Below are 22,196 nucleotides of genomic sequence, written 5' to 3' on the forward strand. Positions count from 1 at the left end.
TTGTTAAAAAATTTAAAGAATATGGCACCACAACAAACCTGCCAAGAGAGGGCTGCCCACAAACTCACGGACCAGGCAAGGAGGGCATTAATCAGAGGCAACAAAAATACCAAATATAACCCTGAAGGAGCTGCAAAGCTCCACAGCGTAGATTGGAGTATCTGTCCGTAGGACCACTTTAAGCCGTACACTCCACAGAGCTGGGCTTTAGGGAAGAGTGGCCAGAAAAAAAACCATTGCTTAAAGAAAAAAATAAGCAAACATATGTGGGAGACTCCTCAAGCATGTGGGAGACTCCCCAAACAAATGGAAGAAGGTACTCTGGTCAGATGTGACTAAAATTGAGCTTTTTGGCCATCAAGGAAAACGCTATGTCTGGCGCAAACCCAACACCTCTCATCACCCCGAGAACACCATCCCCACAGTGAAGCATGGTGGTGGCAGCATCATGCTGTTGGGATGTTTTTCATCGGCAGGGACTGGGAAACTGGTCAGAATTGAAGGAATGATGGATGGCGCTAAATACAGGGAAATTCTTGAGGGAAACCTGTTTGTCTTCCAGAGATTTGAGACTGGGACCGAGGTAATATATTAAAAATATTTTGCATCTTCAAAGTGGTAGGCAACCCCCCAAAAAATCCATTTTGATTCCAGGTTGTAAGGCAACAAAGTAGGAAAAATGCCAAGGGGGGTGAATACCTTCGCAAGCCACTGTACATCCACAGTGGGATTTCAACAGTTTGTCAAACTAATTAATTACTGTATTTCATTCTAAATTATGTAACAACATTCCAACCTTGTTTAGCATTATCTAGTCCAAATATGGCATGATTCCTTTATTTGTATCTGTTTGCATCACTTTCAGTGAGGGACTTTTATTTTGAAGGTGAACAGCAAATTACACTTTTGACGACAGCTGCCAGTGACCATATCAACTGAGTAAACACAATTTTTTGACTTGTGAAAAGTGAATTGCTATATGACCATAAGCATGCATATAAAAGTATTTATAGTCAACAGACATGATAAACCCGAAAATAGGTTACAAAACAAAGATCTGTATTGTTAGACGTGACTCTGTAAACCTATGTTATCCAGCGAACTAGCTAGCGGCAAGCTAGTTAATCTGTTACATGTACGTGCTACGTATCACCACGCATGCTACGTTGTGTTGAAGGTGGTGGATGCGACTGCGCCTCAACCCCGCCCACAGCCAACCCTGCCCGTTCCATGTGCCGCAGCAAAGGGTACTTGGAAGTGGGGAGGTGGGGGGCGGTATAGTGCTCTACGCTTGCTATTTTATGTGGTTTAGAGTCGACATTCTCAAACTTACCGTTGTTGGACACAACCGTTAGAAATGTCTATATAAAGATGCAAAATGTTTGGGACCTCCACTGGGACAGTCTGGCACAACTTCCTTCACTCTCCATGATGAGCTCTGCTATTCTATGATTACATTTACATTTAACATTTTAGTCATTTAGCAGACGCTCTTATCCAGAGCGACTTACAGTTAGTGAGTGCATACATTTTTTAAATTTATTAATTTTTTTCATACTGGCCCCCGTGGGAAATTTTTGCAGGGTGATGGTGCCTGATTGATGCCTGATTCAGTCAGTCTCAGGTCTGTTCTAGTAGTAGTATGTGTATGCACCAAGGGGAGTCCCTATTTCTTTCTTCATCGGAAAATATGTTGCATGGTGCCAGGTATTAAGAGTCATAATGGATAGCTTGTGGCAATGCATGAGTTAGGCTACTGGTAGTGTTTCCCTGCACAAATTACCCCTCTGCATGGGGTGGTTGCATCCACTTGCAGCACTGCACACTTGTAACATAGTGCGCTTGTAGCATTATGCACCTGTAGTGTTTTACACTTGTAGCATTATACGCTAAGCTTTAGGTCTATTGGTACAAAGGAAGCTGGGTTGCCAGGGCAGAAGTTTCACCTGTGAGTGTGTGCCTGTGTTAGTATGCCCACTAATCGTCTGTGTGTCTATGTAAAGTCTTTATTATCCCCAGGGGGCCATTCATTTTGCAGCACATAGTAAAAACAATTACAAATATACTCATACAATATATCCAGAAATATGTAGACCGGCTAGCCCGAAAAATAGATTGTTTTGGCAATTCTCACATAACTTCAGAATTGGGATGAAGGATGTTTGACATGCTTTTTACATTTGTATCACATATTTTCTTGGGGAAATTATGAAAGTGGCCACTTTTTAGACCTATACATGCCTCCTGAAAGACCCTATGATCTGTGACCTGTACATGATACAGACAATATATTGTTGTCATCATACTCTTTATAATGTTTATATATGGTTACAATTTTAATACAAATATATCTAATTAATTTATTCAACATTAAAAATATGATCTCAAATGTAGCCTTTTTGGTTTTGTTCATTTTAAGACATACTGTATTGTTTGGAACAATAAACTCTACAGGTATCTCTGCTAATTTTGCTACAATCTGAGATACGCAAAACGACGCTGGATTCAAAACTTAGAATTGTTCAATTTAGATTATTATACAAAATTATTGCAACCAATAGAATGTTATTTATATGGGGGATACAACCTTCCCAGCTCTGCAGATTTTGCTGCGAATAGACAGAATCATTAGATCATCTGGTTTGGTACTGTCCATATGTAGCTTGTTTTTGGTCACAGGTCCAGGAATGGCTGAATAATTGTAATATTTACCTGGAGCTAACCCTGCAGATGGCACTACTGGGTGATCCGAAAAGTCATAGTCAATTGATCAATAATATAGTAATACTTTTAGCAAAAATGTTTATTCTCAATTTACAATCTGTAGAAACAATGAGAATAGAAAGGTTCAGAACTTTTGTGATTCATCACAGCACAGTTGAAAAATATATGTCAAATAGAAATCCAATATGGATGGTGTTAAGAGAGAGATGGGAGGGGTTGAATGGAGCTGAAGTTGAGACTAATAACAACAAGATAACTAATGTAAAACGTACTGTGTCCGTAAAACGTATATAGGTTAATAACTTTTGTGAAAGAGCACAGTTTGAAAGATATGGTAAATAGAAATCTAACCGGATGGACATCAGTAATCGATGGTAGAGGAAGGACAGGAGTAAAACGAACAAAATAGAACAATTGTAAAATAGACCTTGTCCATAAAATGTGTATATAGTATGTATAAGCTTGAAGTAGAGGCCTAAGCGTTGTTGTTCACTAGTTTATTCCAATTAGGGAAGGGGTGGTAGGGTTAGAAAGTAATAAAGGAAGATATATATATATACAGTATCTCACAAAAGTGAGTACACCCCTCACATTTTTGTAAATATTTGAGTATATCTTTTCATGTGACAACACTGAAGAAATGACACTTTGCTACAATGTAAAGTAGTGAGTGTACAGCTTGTATAACAGTGTATATTTGAATTCCCCTCAAAATAACACAACACACAGCCATTAATGTCTAAACCGCTGGCAACAAAAGTGAGTACACCCCTAATTAATTGAAAATGTCCAAATTGGGCCCAAAGTGTGAATATTTTGTGTGGCCACCATCATTTTCCAGCACTGCCTTAACCCTCTTGGGCATGGAGTTCACCAGAGCTTCACAGGTTGCCACTGGAGTCCTCTTCCACTCCTCCATGACGACATCACGGAGCTGGTGGATGTTAGAGACCTTGCACTCCTCCACCTTCCGTTTGAGGATGCCCCACAGATGCTCAATAGGGTTTAGGTCTGGATACATGCTTGGTCAGTCAATCACCTTTACCCTCAGCTTCTTTAGCAAGGCAGTGGTCGTCTTGGAGGTGTGTTTGGGGTCGTTATCATGTTGGAATACTGCCCTGCGGCCCAGTCTCCGAAGGGAGGGGATCATGCTCTGCTTCAGTATGTCACAGTACATGTTGGCATTCATGGTTCCCTCAATGAACTGTAGCTACCCAGTGCCGGCAGCACTCATGCAGCCCCAGACCATGACACTCCCACCACCATGCTTGAATGTAGGCAAGACACACTTGTCTTTGTACTCCTCATCTGGTTGCCGCCACACACGCTTGACACCATCTGAACCAAATAAGTTTATCTTGGTCTCATCAGACCACAGGACATGGTTCCAGTAATCCATGTCCTTAGTCTGCTTGTCTTCAGCAAACTGTTTGCGGGCTTTCTTGTGCATCATCTTTAGAAGAGGCTTCCTTCTGGGACGACAGCCATGCAGACCAATTTGATGCAGTGTGCGGCGTATGGTCTGAGCACTGACAGGCTGACCCCCCACCCCTTCAACCTCTGCAGCAATGCTGGCAGCACTCATACGTCTATTTCCCAAAGACAACCTCTGGATATGACGCTGAGCACGTGCACTCAACTTCTTTGGTCGAGCATGGCGAGGCCTGTTCTGAGTGGAACCTGACCTGTTAAACCGCTGTATGGTCTTGGCCACCGTGCTGCAGCTCAGTTTCAGGGTCTTGGCAATCTTCTTATAGCCCAGGCCATCTTTATGTAGAGCAACAATTCTTTTTTTCAGATCCTCAGAGAGTTCTTTGCCATGAGGTGCCATGTTGAACTTCCAGTGACCAGTATGAGGGAGTGTGAGAGCGATGACATCAAATTTAACACACCTGCTCCCCATTCACACCTGAGACCTTGTAACACTAACGAGTCACATGACACCGGGGAGGGAAAATGGCTAATTGGGCCCAATTTGGACATTTTCACTTAGGGGTGTACTCACTTTTGTTGCCAGCGGTTTAGACATTAATGACAGTGTGAGTTATTTTGAGGGGACAGCAAATGTACACTGTCTATACAAGCTGTACACTCACTACTTTACATTGTAGCAAAGTGTCATTTCTTCAGTGTTGTCACATGAAAAGATATACTCAAATATTTACAAATATGTGAGGGGTGGTATACTCACTTTTGTGAGATACATATATTTAAAAAAAGTATATGTGTATATATATATATATATATATATAGTATGTGTGTATTTATTTATTGCAAAAAAATATTTGGGGAATTGGAAGTGATGCAGACTATTACATTGATGGAAGCTACAATCTATCTGCAATATTAAAGCTGATCTACCCCCTAAAAAAATATAACTAAAATAATTGTAAAAATCGGAGATACCAAAAAATATTTTCGGCCTATCCTGCCGTGGAATTGCCCCTTAAAGCAGGAATCCATATTAGTTGAAACTGCCACTTGCCTAGGAGTATTTCTTATTGGTTAAGTTTATGAAAGGAGAAAAGGAGCATCCATCATCTTGGCCAAAAGAATATACGTACCTTGCTGTCCTACCACATGTGCAATGATGTCCGAGGGCAAAAAAACGTTTTAGTTATTTCAAGTAACTTCCTTGTTGTAATATTGCAAATGGACATGGCAGTTTCATGGCTACGGATTCCATCTTAAACGTAGGGAGCCTGTATCTGCGCTGTGAGGGGAAAAAATATATGTATCTGTGGATGAAAGAGTACCACAGTGTCTTGGATAGTGGACTGCATTCTCAAACTGAATCCATTTGGGAGCCCCTGCTCTAATCTGTCCATTGTCCTGTCTGTCTCCTCAGGCACTGGCGAAAGTGGCAAGAGCACATTCATCAAACAGATGCGCATCATCCATGGGACGGGCTACACCGACGAGGACAAGAGAGGCTTCACCAAGCTGGTGTACCAGAACATCTTCACCTCCATGCAGTCCATGATCCGGGCCTCCGAGACCCTCAAGATCCAGTACAAGTATGAACAGAACAAGGTGAGTCTGACTTGGGGAGAGGGGATGGGGATTGGGGTCCACTCATTGGGCAAAGACCATGTTGGTCAATATATTTCATTATATATATCTAGAGGTTACATTAGGAATCACTAATGGGAGCAGCAAATGGTTAGCGGCCATTACCGTAGTTCTTGAATGGGTCGTTGACTCCTGATGTATGCATGTAACTTGGCATTACATGCAGATATCCGGAGCAAATTAAATGGATGTATTTGAATTAGGACTGGTGAACCGGAGGCGCACCCATCAGGACTTCTATAGCCTAGTCATAGTATAGCCTAGGTGGGGAATACTCCAAAATCAGCTACAGACTTATTCCCTTCTGGCATTGTCTGCATTCTAATCCACTCATAGGACAGCTCACTGGCAACTGTTGGCTGGCAATCTCCGCATCGAATTGTCCAGCTACAGCTTATATGTCTGCATCATCAAATGCAAACCATATTCAAATGGACCATAAAAGTGGCTGTAAACCATGCCATAAAACATAATGGACTGCTACAGCTACTCCAATCTGCTCTGTCCAGGTACGGACACGAAGTCACTGCTGAGGAGAGGCCTGGATGTATCGATGGCAAGACAGTAGTCTGTCTTTAGGCCTAAATCTATCGAGAATAATGTGTCAGTATATGACAAACCTGTACAAATTACCTAACATGTTCTGATTTGAACTTTAATCAGAATGCAGAAATGTGTAAAAATCCTGGGTCACTGTTACAGTGAATGTGAGTGATGCTGTCCAACCTTTCACTCTTTTCCAACCGTTTCCCTTATCTGGTGTCCTGTTCCTCTCCCCAGTCCAACGCGCTGCTGGTGCGAGAAGTGGACGTGGAGAAGGTGTGTTCCTTCGAACAGCCCTACATTAGTGCAATAAAGATGCTGTGGACAGACCCTGGCATCCAGGAGGCCTACGACCGCAGACGTGAATATCAGCTCTCGGACTCCACCAAATAGTAAGTCAATTTCTGGCATACACACACAACTGCTGCACTGGTTAGAGATGGAGAGGCGTTAGAATGAGATTGAAGAGAATGAGTTACCATAATAGTGAATATCATCTCTCTCTCTGACTCGTGAGAGAAAGTGAAAGAGATTTAAAGTAAGAGACCAAAAAAAAGAGAGGGAAAAACTATGAAAGAGAAAGCTGGAGCGATGGAAAGAGAATGAACAGACGGCAACGTTTCTCATCCTGCTCCACCTTAGTTCTATTTGAACTAACCTACGGAGACCTGAATTTCATGTTTGTTATGTAGAATTATAGGTCTGGATTTGTTCAGCCCTAAAATGCAGAGTAAGCACTTTGTCACCATGACTAATGCTTATAGCTTCCCAGGGACAAACACTTTGTTGTAATATGACTCAGAATCAATGTAGTGATTAGGCTACTCTGTATTTTTATGACTGATAAGGTTATCAGGACTGTAAAAATGAACCCAAATCTCCACAAGCACCATTTTAGGATGTTGTTACTTGGCCCTAAAGACTTGAGCTATTGTGATTTAGCCCCCCCAAACTAGAGGGTTAGTGGTAATTGTTACAAACGGAATCTGCCTACCGTTAGTTTGTGAGGAGTAACAGGATACAGCTATAATATATTAATGTACAGTGCCTTCAGAAAGTAATCATACCCATGACCTATTCCACATTTTGTCAGTCTGAATTCAAAATGGATTAAATACTTTGTATTCAGAACAAAAAGTGAATTGCGTAGCCACATTTGTTGCAGTATTACTTTGCTGCCTTGTTGCAAACAGGATGCATGTTTTGGAATATTTTTATTCTGTACAGGCTTCCTTCTTTTCACGCTGTCATTTAGGTTAGTATTGTGGGGTAACTACAATGTTGATCAATTCTCAGATTCTCCTATCACAGAATTTCTGTTTGAAATTACTGCTCAACTGAGGGACCTTACAGATAATTGTATGCGTGTGGTACAGAGATGAGGTAGTCATTTAAAAAATCATGTTAACGCGATTATTGCCCACACAGCGAGTCCATGCAACTTGTTATGTGACTTGTTAAGCAACTTTCTACTCCTGAACGTTAGGCTTGCCATAAGAAAGGGACTGAATACTTATTGACTGAAGACATTTCAGCTTTACATTTTTAATTAATTTGTAAAGAATTTGAAAAACATAATTCCACTTTGACATTATAGGGTATTGTGTGTGTGTGTGTGTGTGTGGGCCAGTGACAACAAATCTTAATTTAATCAATTTCAAAATTCAGGCTGTAACACAACAAAATTTGGAAAAAGTCAAGGGGTGTGAATACTTTCTGAAGGCAATGTATGTGATTGTCTGTGTGTATTTCTGTTTCCATGAGAAAGAGAGCAGGTGTGTGTGTATACCTGTTTTTGTGTCTGTGCAGGTGATTGTGCAGCATCAGGCATACACGTGTCATGTGTCCCCCTTCATTCCACAGTTACCTTAAAGATTTAGAGCGAATAGCGACCACGGGGTACGTGCCCACTCAGCAGGATGTGCTGCGGGTTCGAGTGCCCACTACTGGCATCATTGAGTACCCTTTTGACCTGGAGAATGTAATCTTCAGGTACTGGTGTGAAGTGCTGCCTCTACCTCCGCCACTATACTGTCTCCATCGCCCCCCCACTGCTGCTGGCCCCACAGCCCTGGGCCTGGTAGCGTGCTCTGAGACTCCTTACTATCAGCAGCTCTGAGGCTGTCTGAGGCCAAATCACAACTCCTAACTATAACCAAAAATTGAAAAAGATTAGACGGTCTTCAGTCCAGATCTTATTGAACTTGCGGACTGCCTCAATTTGAACCCAATGGAATTAAGGTGTTATGGGAAAGTAATGGGAAAAGCAAAATAAATGTTAGGTTTAACAGAGTCTCTGAGAGCTGCCATCAGGGACTGTATTAACTTTCTGGGAGATGATTGTGGGGTTTAGTAGGTGGTAGAGGTGGCAGGTGAAGGGTCACCCCCCAGAGCTCTCAGGAATGGGTTCTCCCGGTTGGGACTGACTGGTCCACTTGCTTTGGAGGGGGGTATCTGCTGTCATGCTTCAGTCTCTGTCTCTCTCTGTCTCTCTTTGTCGTTCCTGCCTCTCTCCCGGTCTCTAGCTATCTAAGCGATCTGGATCGTATTGCTGAACCCAACTTTCTACCAACCCAACAAGATGTGCTTAGGGTTCGCATCCCCACCACAGGGATCATTGAATACCCTTTCGACTTGCAAAGCATCATTTTCAGGTAGAAAGACATTCACACTTTTACTAACTCCCTTCCCTTCCTACCCCAGTGTTTAGTATTCCCTCTTAAATAAATAACTGTTTCAATATTCATGTTGACTGTGCGTTGTGTGATCACATCAGAGAACATTGATCATTCTCTCCCTCACAAGATCAACATGAACAATTAATATCACTGATTCACCTGCTGCTTCATTTTATTTCTCATTGTTGCTTTGATCTCCAGTTTTTACCCTCCCATCATAATTGTCTCAGGCCCATCAAGTCTTCTTAACTGTTGCTATGTAATCCTCAAGATGTACACTAAACAACACTTCAGCCCCTTGCTTTGCATGGTACATACTGGATGGAGTAGAATGATGAGCTAAATATCAGCTAGTCATCTGAAGGTTTAGTCATCATAACAGGGATGTTGAGAAACCGTGTACTCCAGGACTGTAACCAGTCTGGTGACATTATGATGTAACCAGGCATGCTGCCTGTTAGTGTCGTCTGAGCCAGGCCAGCGGAGCTTAGGGGAGGGGGAGGCCTCCTGGACGTGGCCAGGCGGAAGAGACTGATCACTGGGCACCAAGGTGTAGAACGGTCCCCTCCTCCTCCAAGAGGATAATAATGAGGAGATGGAGATGAAAACCAGCAAAAAAAGTGATTACAAAAGAGTGCAAATCGATAGGAAGCTCGAATGTCAGCCCCTCCTACGCGCGGCAGCGCTAGAAATAACTCCCAGGCTCACAATGAGGTTGGACTCGAGGATCCATCCATCGCTTCACTCTACTGCTACTGGATGGATAGGCTGTGAATCACTACAGCAGTGTTTAAGGACATGTAGCCTATATAATAATATATTACAGAGATATTCCTCTGGATTAAAGCGAACCCAGACGATCCGCAATTAAATGTCAATGAGAATATTTGGCTAGTCAGATAGGGAGAGACTTGTGATGCAAGGAACCCCCCCCCCCCTCTCCACTCCAACCCCATGTGTGTTAGAGTGATGGGGTCTGGTGCAGCCCAGCCCGGGTTGTACTCACAGGAGCTGCAGAAGGCAGGCTTTCACGAGGACAAAGTAAACATGCATGTCTGCTGCGTTCGGCCGCGGCGCTTCCCTCTTAATTGCCTTTTGAAGTCGTTGAGAATGTCGTGATTTCTCTGGGCTCATCCTCCATAGGAGAGCCTATCCTGCTAAGTAGGTCACCCATCCATACTACAGGAAAGGAGGTCGGCTGATGCGAAGGAGCTTTTATTTTAGGCAGGCGTCCTAGAGGACCCCATTTATCAACGCCCCCCCTTCTCACTTTGCGGCAGCGCCAGCCAGGGACGGACAGAGGTAGCTGCTTCTCACTAGGCTAGGAAAGAAACCCTGATCCTCCTCTGATAACATGGATATAGACTAATAGATCTCTCCCATCAACAAAGCCATTGCTGGAAAATAGGAGGATTTCTGAGTTGATGGATCAGATTAGCCATTATCCATCTATGGATGCAAAATTCAATGAAATCCATGTAAATAATGTTTGGAAAACAACTGTAGCGGTATTCCCAAATCCTTGCCTCCACTCGGTACCTCTGCTTGATCTGTAATGGAGGTGCCCTCTGCTCTCCCACGCTTCACCTCTCCCTGTATTCTTTCCTTCCCCCTCCGTGTCCTCCCCCTCTCCCCCTCTAATCCCCCCTTTCCGCTCTCCTTTTTGCCACTGGCCTACCTCCCTACACTGCTGCTGGGCTTGTGCTCTGAATCTGAAGTCACTGGCTGACTTAGGTGCTGTTTCCAAGCGGGCTAATACCTTGCCGGTCTGGCCTCTCTGGCACAACTGCATCCACTTAGCTGGGAATGGGCTGGGAGAGGGACATGGCTCTGCACAGTGCACACCTTTTCTCTTCATTTCTTTTTGGTTCAACTTGGGTCGTTTAACCTCTCCTTGCACCTTCTTTGATTTACTGTACTGTATGTTGCATTAGTGCATAAGAAGTTATCAAACTTAATTGTTATTAATTTGAGTTATTGAGAGGATAATGCATGTCACATGTACAGTATGCAATGTTTAATTTTCATACGTTAACATATAACTGTCTAACTGACAATCCTGACCAGAAAGGAACATGATGTCCACATGATCATGTTTTCCTAATAGTTGTGTATGATAGTAAACACAATCAAGTGTGTTTGAATGCTTCTTTGCACTGACATTTTTAAAGCAGACCAGAAGGGTATATACATCTTATTGCATTATAAGTGCTGTTCTCGATTGTACCTAAAATGCAGTTATTTCCCAATGTAACACTCCTTTTAATTCCCTGATATCCATTTTATTTTTGCTTTGTATGACAGTTAGCCATCCTCATTGCTAGATGTTGGGCATTATGAATCCTAAAAGGTGATAACGGGACTAACCTCGAATGTCGTTTATTTTTACCAAATTATTTAATTGGATACCCTAGTTACCACAATAAAAACCCTTTCAACTTGGCTTCAATGTGTGAATTGAGCCTAATTTTGAAAACTTCTCTCCTCCCTTCATCTCTCCATCCTGGTCCTGTCCAATCAGGATGGTGGATGTAGGGGGTCAGAGGTCAGAGAGGAGGAAGTGGATCCACTGCTTTGAGAACGTCACGTCCATCATGTTCTTGGTGGCCCTCAGCGAGTACGACCAGGTCCTGGTGGAGTCTGACAACGAGGTGAGATTGAACACACACACACCAGGCATACTATCATTAGTCTCTTATTTACAATCATTCGGTAGGTAGTGGCTTCTTGATATTGATTATGACCTCATATCCTGCTTGTTTGAGTCTGCATTTTGTTTTGTTTTCCATTTTGCTGGTGTCCCTTTGACTGTAGCGCCAGATGAAATGAGGATAATATGATCAGGCTGTTTAGTCATCGGAGGGAGCTGGTTTGGAACAACAAACTGTCTGATGGGTCATATGACAGAGAGCGTTTCATACAGCAGTGGACCACGTTGCCAGGCGGAGCAGAGTATTTGGGAGGGTAGAGACATCCACATCCTCCTGCTCTGCTCTCGCTACTGGATCTACCTGATCTGACAGTAAACATAATGTCACAGGAGCAGCAGAGCAGGCCCTCCTTACACACAGACAGGATGGGTTCCTCTGCATGGAGAATGGGATTATGTAATGGTCCCAAACATTTTGTGAATTTATTTGGGGGATGGGAGTAATACATCTCACATCACTACCCCACCTTTATTTCCTATAAATGCCATGGGAGTCTTTGTAAATTGGTCTTTAGGGTACAATGAGATTTTGAAAGCTGTATGATTTTCACTAGACAATATCATTATGTTTTTATCAAGTGCAGTTAGGCATTTAAAATTACACTGAATTAAGTGGTATGCAGTGGCAATTGGCCATATGTTTTCTAACCAGAATTGTATTTTTTTTCAGGCTAGATACACATGAATGTGGTGAAAGATGCACTATTTTTTTTAGAACTGCCATTAAATCAAGCACCATCTCTGATTAATATGAGCTCATAAATGACAAAAAAAATTCATCCATATACAGGTTCTGGATACTGAAATAGTGTTGTACTGGGCAGTTGTGTTGCACATTTTCACAATGAAAAACATTTTAGGCCAGGCTTAAATAATTTTGCTCTGTCAGAGAAGAGGTTGTTTCTTCATAGAAAAAATAACATTTGGTGTCAAATGTTTTTGGCCCAATAGATGAAATTGAAAGCAATAAATTGGTTGATTTTAGAGAATTGGACAGAACAAAATGTTAACATTAATTAGCATATTTTCAAATGTTTTTGCATGACATAGAATATGAAAACATATGTTTGTTTTTCATTCAAACCAAACAATCAAATAAGAATCATGCTGAAAACATCACCACTGTTGGCTAATTTCAAAGCGAGATAACCAGTTGCATATTTGAATAATAGCTACATGTAATAAAAGTTTAGGTTTGTTTTACATTACCTCGTTTTGTGCCTGCCATTTGGCTGTAGTCTACTCTGCTAGCAGCTTACTAAGAACTGCAAGCTAGCATTTTAGCTTCTCACATCTCCCCCATGTGAAATAATCAGATTTATAATGAAATAATATGCCCTGGCAAATATTCTTATACTTGCCAGTGCAACCTACAAAATTATCCCAGTTTGATATACTGCTTGAATGTATTCGCTCCCATATCAGCAAAAATAGAATGTCATCATGTTTGCTCACGGAGAAAAAGCACATTGCTAGCAGCTGTTTTTACCGTTTCAAAATAGCCTGGAATCACGTAGATATTACTTCTAAACAAAATACCTTTTGGTGGGACTCTAAGGCTACAAAGTTATTTGGTTTATTGTTTGAACAGTCGCTGAGATTATCGTTGGTTATCTATGCAAAATAGGCTACTTTGTGCATAGCCTATATAGATAAAATTAAGGAACCAAACGAGTTTGGTGGTAAAATACAGCTTCATTGCTTAGACAACACTGCAACACAAGGAATTCTCCGTCCCGTTACAAAATTTGAGTGGAACAAAATTCTGTCGAAAGTGGCGTTGGCCTACATACTACAAGGAGCTGCACAACATTCACGTACTGTGTTGTGCTCTGTTTACGTAAACCGTGTAAAGTGTGCAGAGTGCTTGAGGGTTAAGCATGTTCTGACCATCTCTCTCTCTCTCTCTCTCTCTCTCTGTCTCTCTCTCTCTCTCTCTCTGTCTCTGTCTCTGTCTCTGTCTCTGTCTGTCTGTCTGTCAGAATCGGATGGAGGAGAGCAAGGCTCTGTTCCGGACCATCATCACATATCCCTGGTTCCAGAACTCCTCCGTCATCCTGTTCCTCAACAAGAAGGACCTCTTGGAGGAGAAGATCACGTACTCCCACCTGGTCGACTACTTCCCTGAGTTTGATGGTAAACTACTCTTTACCTTCATCCTACACTACCACCTCTCTACACTGGCCAATGTGGCCATGTCCAGTACCATGGCAGTTACTGAGGCAAATTATCAAATAGAATGCATATGATAGTATTTTTTTAAATTATTGTAACATTATTCATTTCAAAGATTTCAAACTCTATAGGCGGCATGAACAGACCTGAATGTATTTTTGTTAGTATTTAGTGACACCATGTGGCTAGACAATGAACTAAAATGCAATACAAATTCACATAATCCATTAGCCAAATAGGTAGAACATGCTCTACATTCGATAAATAGTCAGGATTTAAATCACTTACCTTTTGAGATCATGTAACGTGTCTTCCTTTCAATTTGAAATGTCATGTGTGTGTTCGCCAGTTCACAGGTACACAGTGATGTGTACCGTTGCCTGTAGCTTTGGGATAATGTGTGTGTGTGTGTGTGTGTGTACCCCCAGGTCCCCAGAGAGACGCTCAGGCGGGCCGGGAGTTTATCCTAAAGATGTTTGTGGACCTGAACCCCGACAGCGACAAGATCATCTACTCCCACTTCACCTGTGCCACGGACACAGAGAACATCCGCTTTGTGTTCGCTGCCGTCAAAGACACCATCCTGCAGCTCAACCTCAAAGAGTACAACCTGGTGTGAGCGAGAGCGAGAGAAATTGAGAGAAACCGGCAGCCCGCGCACAGCACAGAGTACACATCTATACACACACACCAACAAATTAAACAGTACACACATACACACACACACTAACACACACATCTACACACACACACACACACCTGCACTAAGACACGCAGACACATTCACCAACATGCATGTACACACACACACACACACACACACACACACACTCGATCACACATGCGTAATAGATCCCAGTCTCTAGCCACCCCTGGCCCCAACATCCTCCTGCTCCTTGTCTATGGTTTAATTGGGTGTGTTTTTCCAGCTCCAGTCATTCCCCCCCACTCCTCTCTTCCCTGCCCACTGTAGCCTGCGTCCCTCCTTATGTCGCGCACACACACACACACATCTGCTCGGAGGCTGCTCTGACTCGCCTTGGTGGTTTACAGCCTGGTGTGGCTTGTGTCTCTGGGTCACCCCTGTTAAAGGAGCAGGGGGAGGGAGGGGGTGGGTATGTAGAGAGGTCTGTTTGATTTGGTGGCTTGGGTGCTAGTGTGATTTTAAAGGAAGGAGAGATGAGCTGAGGTGTAGGAAAACAGGAAAAAGTCAGTGTCCCCCCTTCACCCTCTGCAGGGTCTGTCTGCAGGATAGGGGTGGGGGCTGGGCACCCACTAGTCTGCAGGGGGTTGTGGGTAACTGCATAGAATATCATTGGAGCAGGTGAGGGTGGTGCTGAGGTGTGGGGGGAAGCTCTACTCTACATGGTCTTTGAGGTGTGTGTTTTTTCCAAACCTCACCCTAGGCTTGAAGTCACCTTGCACTGTTGAATGTAAAAAGTGTGTGTGTGTTACAATCAAGTGGATGCTCACACATAGACAGAGCAAGGGTGGGAGAGATGAAGTAAATTGATCTGTGTATATTAATAAATATTTTAGATGAGTTTATTGACTATTACTGTTGCTAATACCGCTTTCCCGATGAAGATGTTAATTAAATATGAACAAGACCGCAGGGTTTCTCATTTCCAAGAGAGGAAAATCACAATTATCCAAAAAAGGATGTAACCTACATGATTGGAGACTGTTAAAGTTTCCTCCATACCCCCCCCCCCCTTCCGTCCTTTAGACAAAACATAATTTACATTTTTCACAGAACCACTTGTTGAATTGGCAGCATCTTGTAACATTCTAAATATGAAACTAAAACGACAATATGAATAAACTGCAGCACTACTTATATTTAATTTATCATGATTTGTACTCATTAAAATGCTGTACCATTTGCCAAATGTATTATGTTTTGTTTGCTATAGATACAATCAAGTTGCCAGTATCAGTTGCATCCCCCAAACTGTTCAGATACAATGAACAAAACCAACTTGTTGGTGATGGAGATGACTGAAACTAAATGTGTATATTTACATGTGTGTCTTCTCATAGTTGCGTTGAAAAGTTTGGTACACTAATTTAGGCAAAACAAATTTATATTTGCCATACTATACAGTTTATTTTGGACAATTGCCTAATTAATTACAATTGTTTGATACTGTGATTCTGTTTATTTTTTTACATTTTGGTTATTTTCCGATGAGGGTAAACAACTTGCTGTACTTGTGTGGATTACATAAAGGAGTAGTAAGGAGCAATAGTTTGTTGTAATAAAGAAATGTTTAGTGCTGTCAGCTAACTTAAGTCACAAGTTGGTCCTCCACACTCAATGTCAGTACAGCTTTTCTTTGTTAAAGGTATTGGATATTTTTTCCCTATTTGGCCAATATTTTGAGAAATGGTAGTGATTAATAAGAGTGAATAGTCTTTTTTTTATTTGTCTAATTTATGGACCAGAGCTCTAGATGTTGTTATTAGTCTGACTCTTTCTCCCTGCTTCCATCCAGAAGTGTCTCCATCAGATGGGAGACTGGGAGAGACAGGGTCCATACTGCTGTAAAAAAAAAAAACGTATCGGCAAGTGATCTACCTTTCTTTAGAGACTTCATACTTGGTTGTTGCAATTATGTTCTGTTTCAATATTGAAATGCTTGAGAATGGGAAGAACATTTCCATTTAGGGTTGGCGCATTATGCAAAAAGAAAAAAAAGAAACTTATCAGTGGTTGAATTTTTAACTGGTCTATGCTTGCATTTTTGTAATTTAAGATTTTAGTTTGGTACTGGTTTTTAATCCCATATCTTGTCTCTTGCTTGATAGTTCTTAAGATTATATAGCTAACTATGTCGATAGATTGCTATTTTGTCTTCGCAACGTAATTCAGGTGAGTTTTCATAACTTTTCATTACAAGGGCTACTACTAGCAAAGTTGACAGAATTAAAGGACTCTATGGGTGATATAGAGCAATAGGTGCAATTTAAAGTGGGTGTTATGAATCAGGGAGCCAGTGTTGGGATGTGTTAACGCCAGGTGGAAAGCCATTGCCACAGGTTGAGTGCAAACTGTCCAGGGATGCCAGTTGGTTATCATTGGAGGATTAATTCTGCTGGCTATTTGCCTGTAAACTTTGACCAGCCCGTTTGGGCCCGAGCAGAGCCTAGTAAAACCACAAGGGGATCGCATAGCTGCCTGCCTCAGCCAATCTTTAGTGTGCTCTTCCATTCCCACCTGCCATTCATGTCTTCAGCTTGGCTTTAGTCCGTTGTGGATGGTTTGTGTTTTATGTGCACTACTAGTCATGTTTCTGTGCTTGACATTTGTATACTAAGAAAGACCATGACTGGAAGACATTTGATTGCCACAGTGCTATTTGCACTCCAAAGAGCGTAGGGTTAGAGTAGTTAGGTTAAACTTAACAAACACTTTAGAGATATATCATGATGACAGACTTGTTTTTAATATCTTGTATTTTTGGTGCCAAAAATAATGGCCAAATTGGATGCAGGGTGCCCAAGTATTTTACACATTCTACTGTACATGGCAAGCACTTATCCTGCAAAGTCTGTGCTCTGTTTAAGATCTTGCTGTGTGTTTACAAGTACATTGAATTGCAACCTAAGAATGTTTTGCCCATAATGTTGGCTTGGGTATACTCTTCAGTCCCCTTTACTAATGTCCACTGTATACTAGCCTGGCTGAAAGGTCCAACTTTTACCTTTCCTCTACATTGTCTCATAAACACCAGAGTTGTTGAATGGTTTGTGCAATTCATGGAAATATCTATAAATGTTGCATTCACTGAAGGTGGAAAGTATTACATTTTTGGGGACTTAATAAAACTAAGTGCCACAGCGTTTAAAAAATGTTGACACGTTGGACATTTTGTAATGCCTTGTCATTTGGCCTAGCCACGGTGGATGTGGCCTTATCATGAAGGCAGTTTGCGAGTTGTCAGGGATTCCATGTTTGGTGTTGCACAACTTGCATTTGAAGGCCTTTTGTTAATTAATGCTCCCACACCCAATACTTTATGTAGCACAATCTTTGTGAACTGTACATATGAAGCAGAAATATGAATGCTTCCTGTGCAATTGCAGATGAAGCTTTCAACTAAATTAGAAATTTGAACAGACTTTTTGTCGTGATTGCATATGCCAGAACGGATGGTTTTGGTTGAACTTGTTGAGCTTGTGGGAAAGTTGTCAGTTCTCTCAGGAGTACGAAGGTCTCTTGCCAGGGCAGGCTAGACTGAGATGATGTTGCCAGTGGTACTTCAGATCTCCACCAACAAGGCGGCTTGTTTTTGGAATTGTTTTAGAGTGGTTACTGCTGCTCTGCTGCTCTGTTACCTGAAGAAGCACACTCCATCCCCTTTGACCTGTGGTTTACTTGCTTAGGTAGAGTAGGGTTTAGTTCTACACACGACACTCATGCTGGACTCGCTTCATGCTTGTAACCCCCCGGTGGTTGTGCATTAATTATGTTACATTGTACACATTTTGCTCTGTTTACTGTAGGTATCTGCATCAGCTTGTGGTCCGGTGGTTTTGAGGTGTATGATGTTGCTTAGCTCCAAAAAACACTGTACAACTGTCTGGCGCAGGCCTCCCTCCCTGCTGTTGGCAGATATATGAGAATGCTACCATGGGTTTTCTGGGTATACAGTCAGTGTCGGTTTACAACAAGGACATTGGTTTTCTCCACGTGGACTATGGACAGTGTGTATGTAGTTATGTGTACCCTGTATAGCACACTAATTGAACATCACAATAACTAGTAAGAGAACACGTAAGAAGTACTGTCATCACTAAAACCAGCACAGTGGGGATTGTGGAAGGGATACACTACTAGAGGCAAGTCCATGCCATAAACTGAATAGCATTACAGTATATACAAACAGTTGCCACCACTCTTCCATACAGTTCATTTTGAAATAAGCCTGTTAAACTTCAGCTATATTTATTGTAATGCTTTGCCAAGTGAAGGTACCGAAGGGGCAATATACTATAGCAGTTGGATTCATCGGTGAATGAAATATGGTGTTTTTTAGAATATCAGCTGTTGTCTCCTCTTACTTGATCTATAATCCTTTCTTTCTCCCGGGTCAATGCACTGAACCTGCGCTACAGCAATGGGACTTACTGCATTCATGCAAATTACATGTTCATTCAAGCACGTTTTGTTGGTACTATGAGATGTGTGTACACTTTTGATGGTTAATGCTTTTGCTTGAGATTCATACTGATGTGATGGATGCATAGAAATGCTAAAAGCTATCTTTGCATCTTTTTTGTTTCTTTTGTAAGGCTGATGCATTACCTGAACTCTTGTATTTAGGACCACTTAATGATAGATTTTTAAATAACAGGTTAAATAAACTTTGTGTAGTGGTGTATAAATTGAAAGTAATGTATTTTTTTCTTAAGTATACCAAATGTAAATTATGTACAATAATGAGTGTGCCAATCCCCTTTCTTTGTAGAGCCAGACTCTTAACAAGTGCCAATGTTGTGAAAAATCATAAAGGACCTATGTATTTCATGGTCCACTTTTTAAAACAAATGAACACTAAGTATGTGATTAAGATAAATAAATAAATGAAAATGAACGAAAAAAGTGAATTTGATTCTGTATTTAATGATGATGAACTGCTGTTTTTAAAGAAATTACATTTTAACTGCATGTGTTGGTTTGGGTGGTGTGTGTGTGTGGGGCGGGTGAAACTGTATTAATGCAAAGCCCTCCAGAAAAGGGACCTAATGGGTATTGATTTACAGTATTTTAGCCATATTTCTCTTTTGTATGTTTCATTTCAACCACTGTTGCCTGAACCTCATTCAAACATGAAAATGATTTTCATAGCCTTCTCCTTTAAAGAAAAAGTATCTGTTTTAAATTGGAATAAAATGTGTTCCTATACTCTGTGCTGGTGTTATTTGTCTCTATATTATGAACACATGTATGAACAATTAGCTTTTGAAATCTAGCCTATGCTGCACCTTTAGTATGAGGCTTTATGATTTGAACAAAAAAGCCTCCAGAAAACAAATTTGAGAATTTTTCTTATGTGATTGACAGTTGTTGTTGATACCACGGCACAGTGGGAAACAATAGAAAACAGAAATTAAATGCAGCTACTGTACTCTTCTAAGGTGGAATTTTGGTGTTCACTACAAGTTCCCTTCCACGAGGGGCGCCAGTTCTTCAGCCATTCAATTTCTGGGATGACGTTTGGGGCATGTTTAGAAGTGCAATGTAGAACGTTTCAGATAGAAATATATATTCTTGAACACCCACTGCGTTCTATTCCAATTGGCATAGAATATGATTTGTTCTGTGCGGTAGATATCTTTGTGGGGCGTTTTGTAACGTCGCAATTTGCCCCAGGAATGGAATGTCGACTTCACCCTCCACAACTGCCATAAATTCGGATTTCGGCTAGGGACAGATTTGACAGACGCTGAGCGAGTGTATAATTTTAAAGTTTCGTTAATGTAATGATTTAAGCTTAAATAGTTGTATTGCGCCAACTGTTTGTTTACTAGCACTAGTTGTTCAATTTTGTTTTTTTGTGAAGGCACGGGAGGAATTCAATTTAAGCGAATACGGAGGTCCATTTTGTTAATTTTGCGAATCAAGCAGTTTTTTCCTCTGAAGCTTTGTGTGTTAGCGGACATATAGCTTTAGCTGGTTTTGTTGCGTTTGCGAAAACACACGGTGAAAGAAGATCGAACAAAAGAAACCACGAAAAGACCTAGCGTTATCCATAACATTTGTAGTTATATGCATATTATATTTAGCTAGCTAGCGTGCTAGATACCTATAAACTAAAAACTAGCAACAACGATTAATCATTTTGAGCCACAGCCTTTGAAGAATAAAGAAAGGACCATTCAAATGGTTGAGGTTTGTATTTCATCACCAAAGAAAACGAGATTCCAGTTGGTAGCTACTAGGCTACCTCTGTCGAATGATATACACCTGGACAAACAAGAGCTATTGACTAGCTAACTAGCTAACGCCAGCTGCATCACCAATTTTGGGGAGAAGAACTAACGTTCGCTAGGTGATCTGGTCAACTCGTGCGATTATTGGCTAGTTTCGAGCTTGAAAATACGGACAAAGAGAGGAACAACAAGCCAATATTTTTGTGGCTGCATTTTAAATCCTCATCATTCATCGTATTTGGGAAGGAAAACAATAAACAAGGAATTGACATGATGTTTCCACAATCCAGACATTCAGTAAGTGGATTTTATGTAATATTCGGAGAATCACTAGCATGTTTTTTGGGGATTATTTTCTGTACTAAACTTGTTTGTGTGCCAGTTAGATTGTATCTAGCTATACAATGAGCAGACGTCGTTTATTTGTATTGCATCAAAGGTTTTTATGCTTTCAGCATGTCACTTCCACCAAGAAAAAATATCGTCACATTTTGTTTCAACTCTGAATTAAACAGACCCCCTGGGGCAATTTGATTACCAAACCAGATGTAAGTTAGGGCCTACTTATGCCTAACCACCAGTGGTCCTTATATTGCCTAGCTACTTGTTGTGATCATACATTTGGATGCCTTTTGTTGACTGATTTCACAGGTTATTAATTAAAGTGGAAAAGAAACATGCTCATTTCCAGGTGTTTGCATCCAACTGTCGGTGAAACAATTACACGATTTGTTCTGTTAAATACAGAATCAGCATGATTTGCATTGTTAATGAATTTGGATTGCAAGCCAGATGGGTAATCTAGAACGGATGGCTATTTTACTGTAGCCACAAGTATACAAGCCCTACAACGTAATGCATACAGTGTAGCGATAACTTTTACAGTGAGCCCCAAATGATGACATTGAAGGAGTTGAGGGACTTTGCAGACATGATCCAGGAACTGGGGGGAGACTTGGTTCATGTCCAATGTTAAAACATTTAAGTTAATTAAACTTTCGAAATCAGAACTGCCAGTGTCTATGATTTGATTTCAATGGGATTTATAGTTTATTTGACAACGATAAGTACGGCTGTCTCTACATGATTCTCTTGACAATGAAATACTTAAGTGAAGTATCTACCTGAGTACACAGAATAATACTGAGGAGTAGAGCTGGTAATGGCTTGCGATTCATGGCATGCAACCCATGTAGTAGGTCTGTGGTGTGCCTTAATAACGACGTTTCCAGCCAGTTGTTATGCAAGTATAATAATGGCGTATTAATAAAAAATGTTTTTAAAAACACGACAGGTGTTATGGAAACACGAAGTGTCGGTACAATTTCGTTCGACATGGTGGTATCCTTTTGTGT

General features: G+C 41.2%; 2 protein-coding genes across 4 annotated transcripts in view; both read left to right on the forward strand.

The window, feature by feature from the left end:
- The window catches only part of LOC121540335 (guanine nucleotide-binding protein subunit alpha-11), a 54,722-nt gene extending 34,904 nt beyond the window's left edge, over positions 1 to 19,818 (forward strand). The window contains exons 2-8 of one of the 2 annotated variants that reach the window (XM_041849131.2): positions 5,573 to 5,757; positions 6,577 to 6,731; positions 8,203 to 8,331; positions 8,865 to 8,993; positions 11,539 to 11,668; positions 13,710 to 13,863; positions 14,331 to 19,818. In XM_041849131.2, the coding sequence (XP_041705065.1) occupies positions 5,573 to 5,757; positions 6,577 to 6,731; positions 8,203 to 8,331; positions 8,865 to 8,993; positions 11,539 to 11,668; positions 13,710 to 13,863; positions 14,331 to 14,521 (1,073 nt within the window). In that variant the 3' untranslated portion in view covers positions 14,522 to 19,818. The remainder of the gene's footprint in view (positions 1 to 5,572; positions 5,758 to 6,576; positions 6,732 to 8,202; positions 8,332 to 8,864; positions 8,994 to 11,538; positions 11,669 to 13,709; positions 13,864 to 14,330) is intronic. The other variant, XM_041849130.2, reaches the window with a different exon arrangement.
- A 300-nt stretch (positions 19,819 to 20,118) lies between these two features.
- LOC121540336 (TLE family member 5) overlaps positions 20,119 to 22,196 on the forward strand; it is a 48,616-nt gene continuing 46,538 nt past the window's right edge. For both annotated transcript variants that reach the window (XM_041849132.2, XM_041849133.2), the window contains exon 1: positions 20,119 to 21,138. In XM_041849132.2, coding sequence (XP_041705066.1) covers positions 21,112 to 21,138 — 27 coding nt within the window. In that variant the 5' untranslated portion in view covers positions 20,119 to 21,111. The remainder of the gene's footprint in view (positions 21,139 to 22,196) is intronic.

Source organism: Coregonus clupeaformis, unplaced genomic scaffold, assembly GCF_020615455.1.
Source record: "Coregonus clupeaformis isolate EN_2021a unplaced genomic scaffold, ASM2061545v1 scaf0068, whole genome shotgun sequence".
Lineage (NCBI taxonomy): Eukaryota > Metazoa > Chordata > Actinopteri > Salmoniformes > Salmonidae > Coregonus > Coregonus clupeaformis.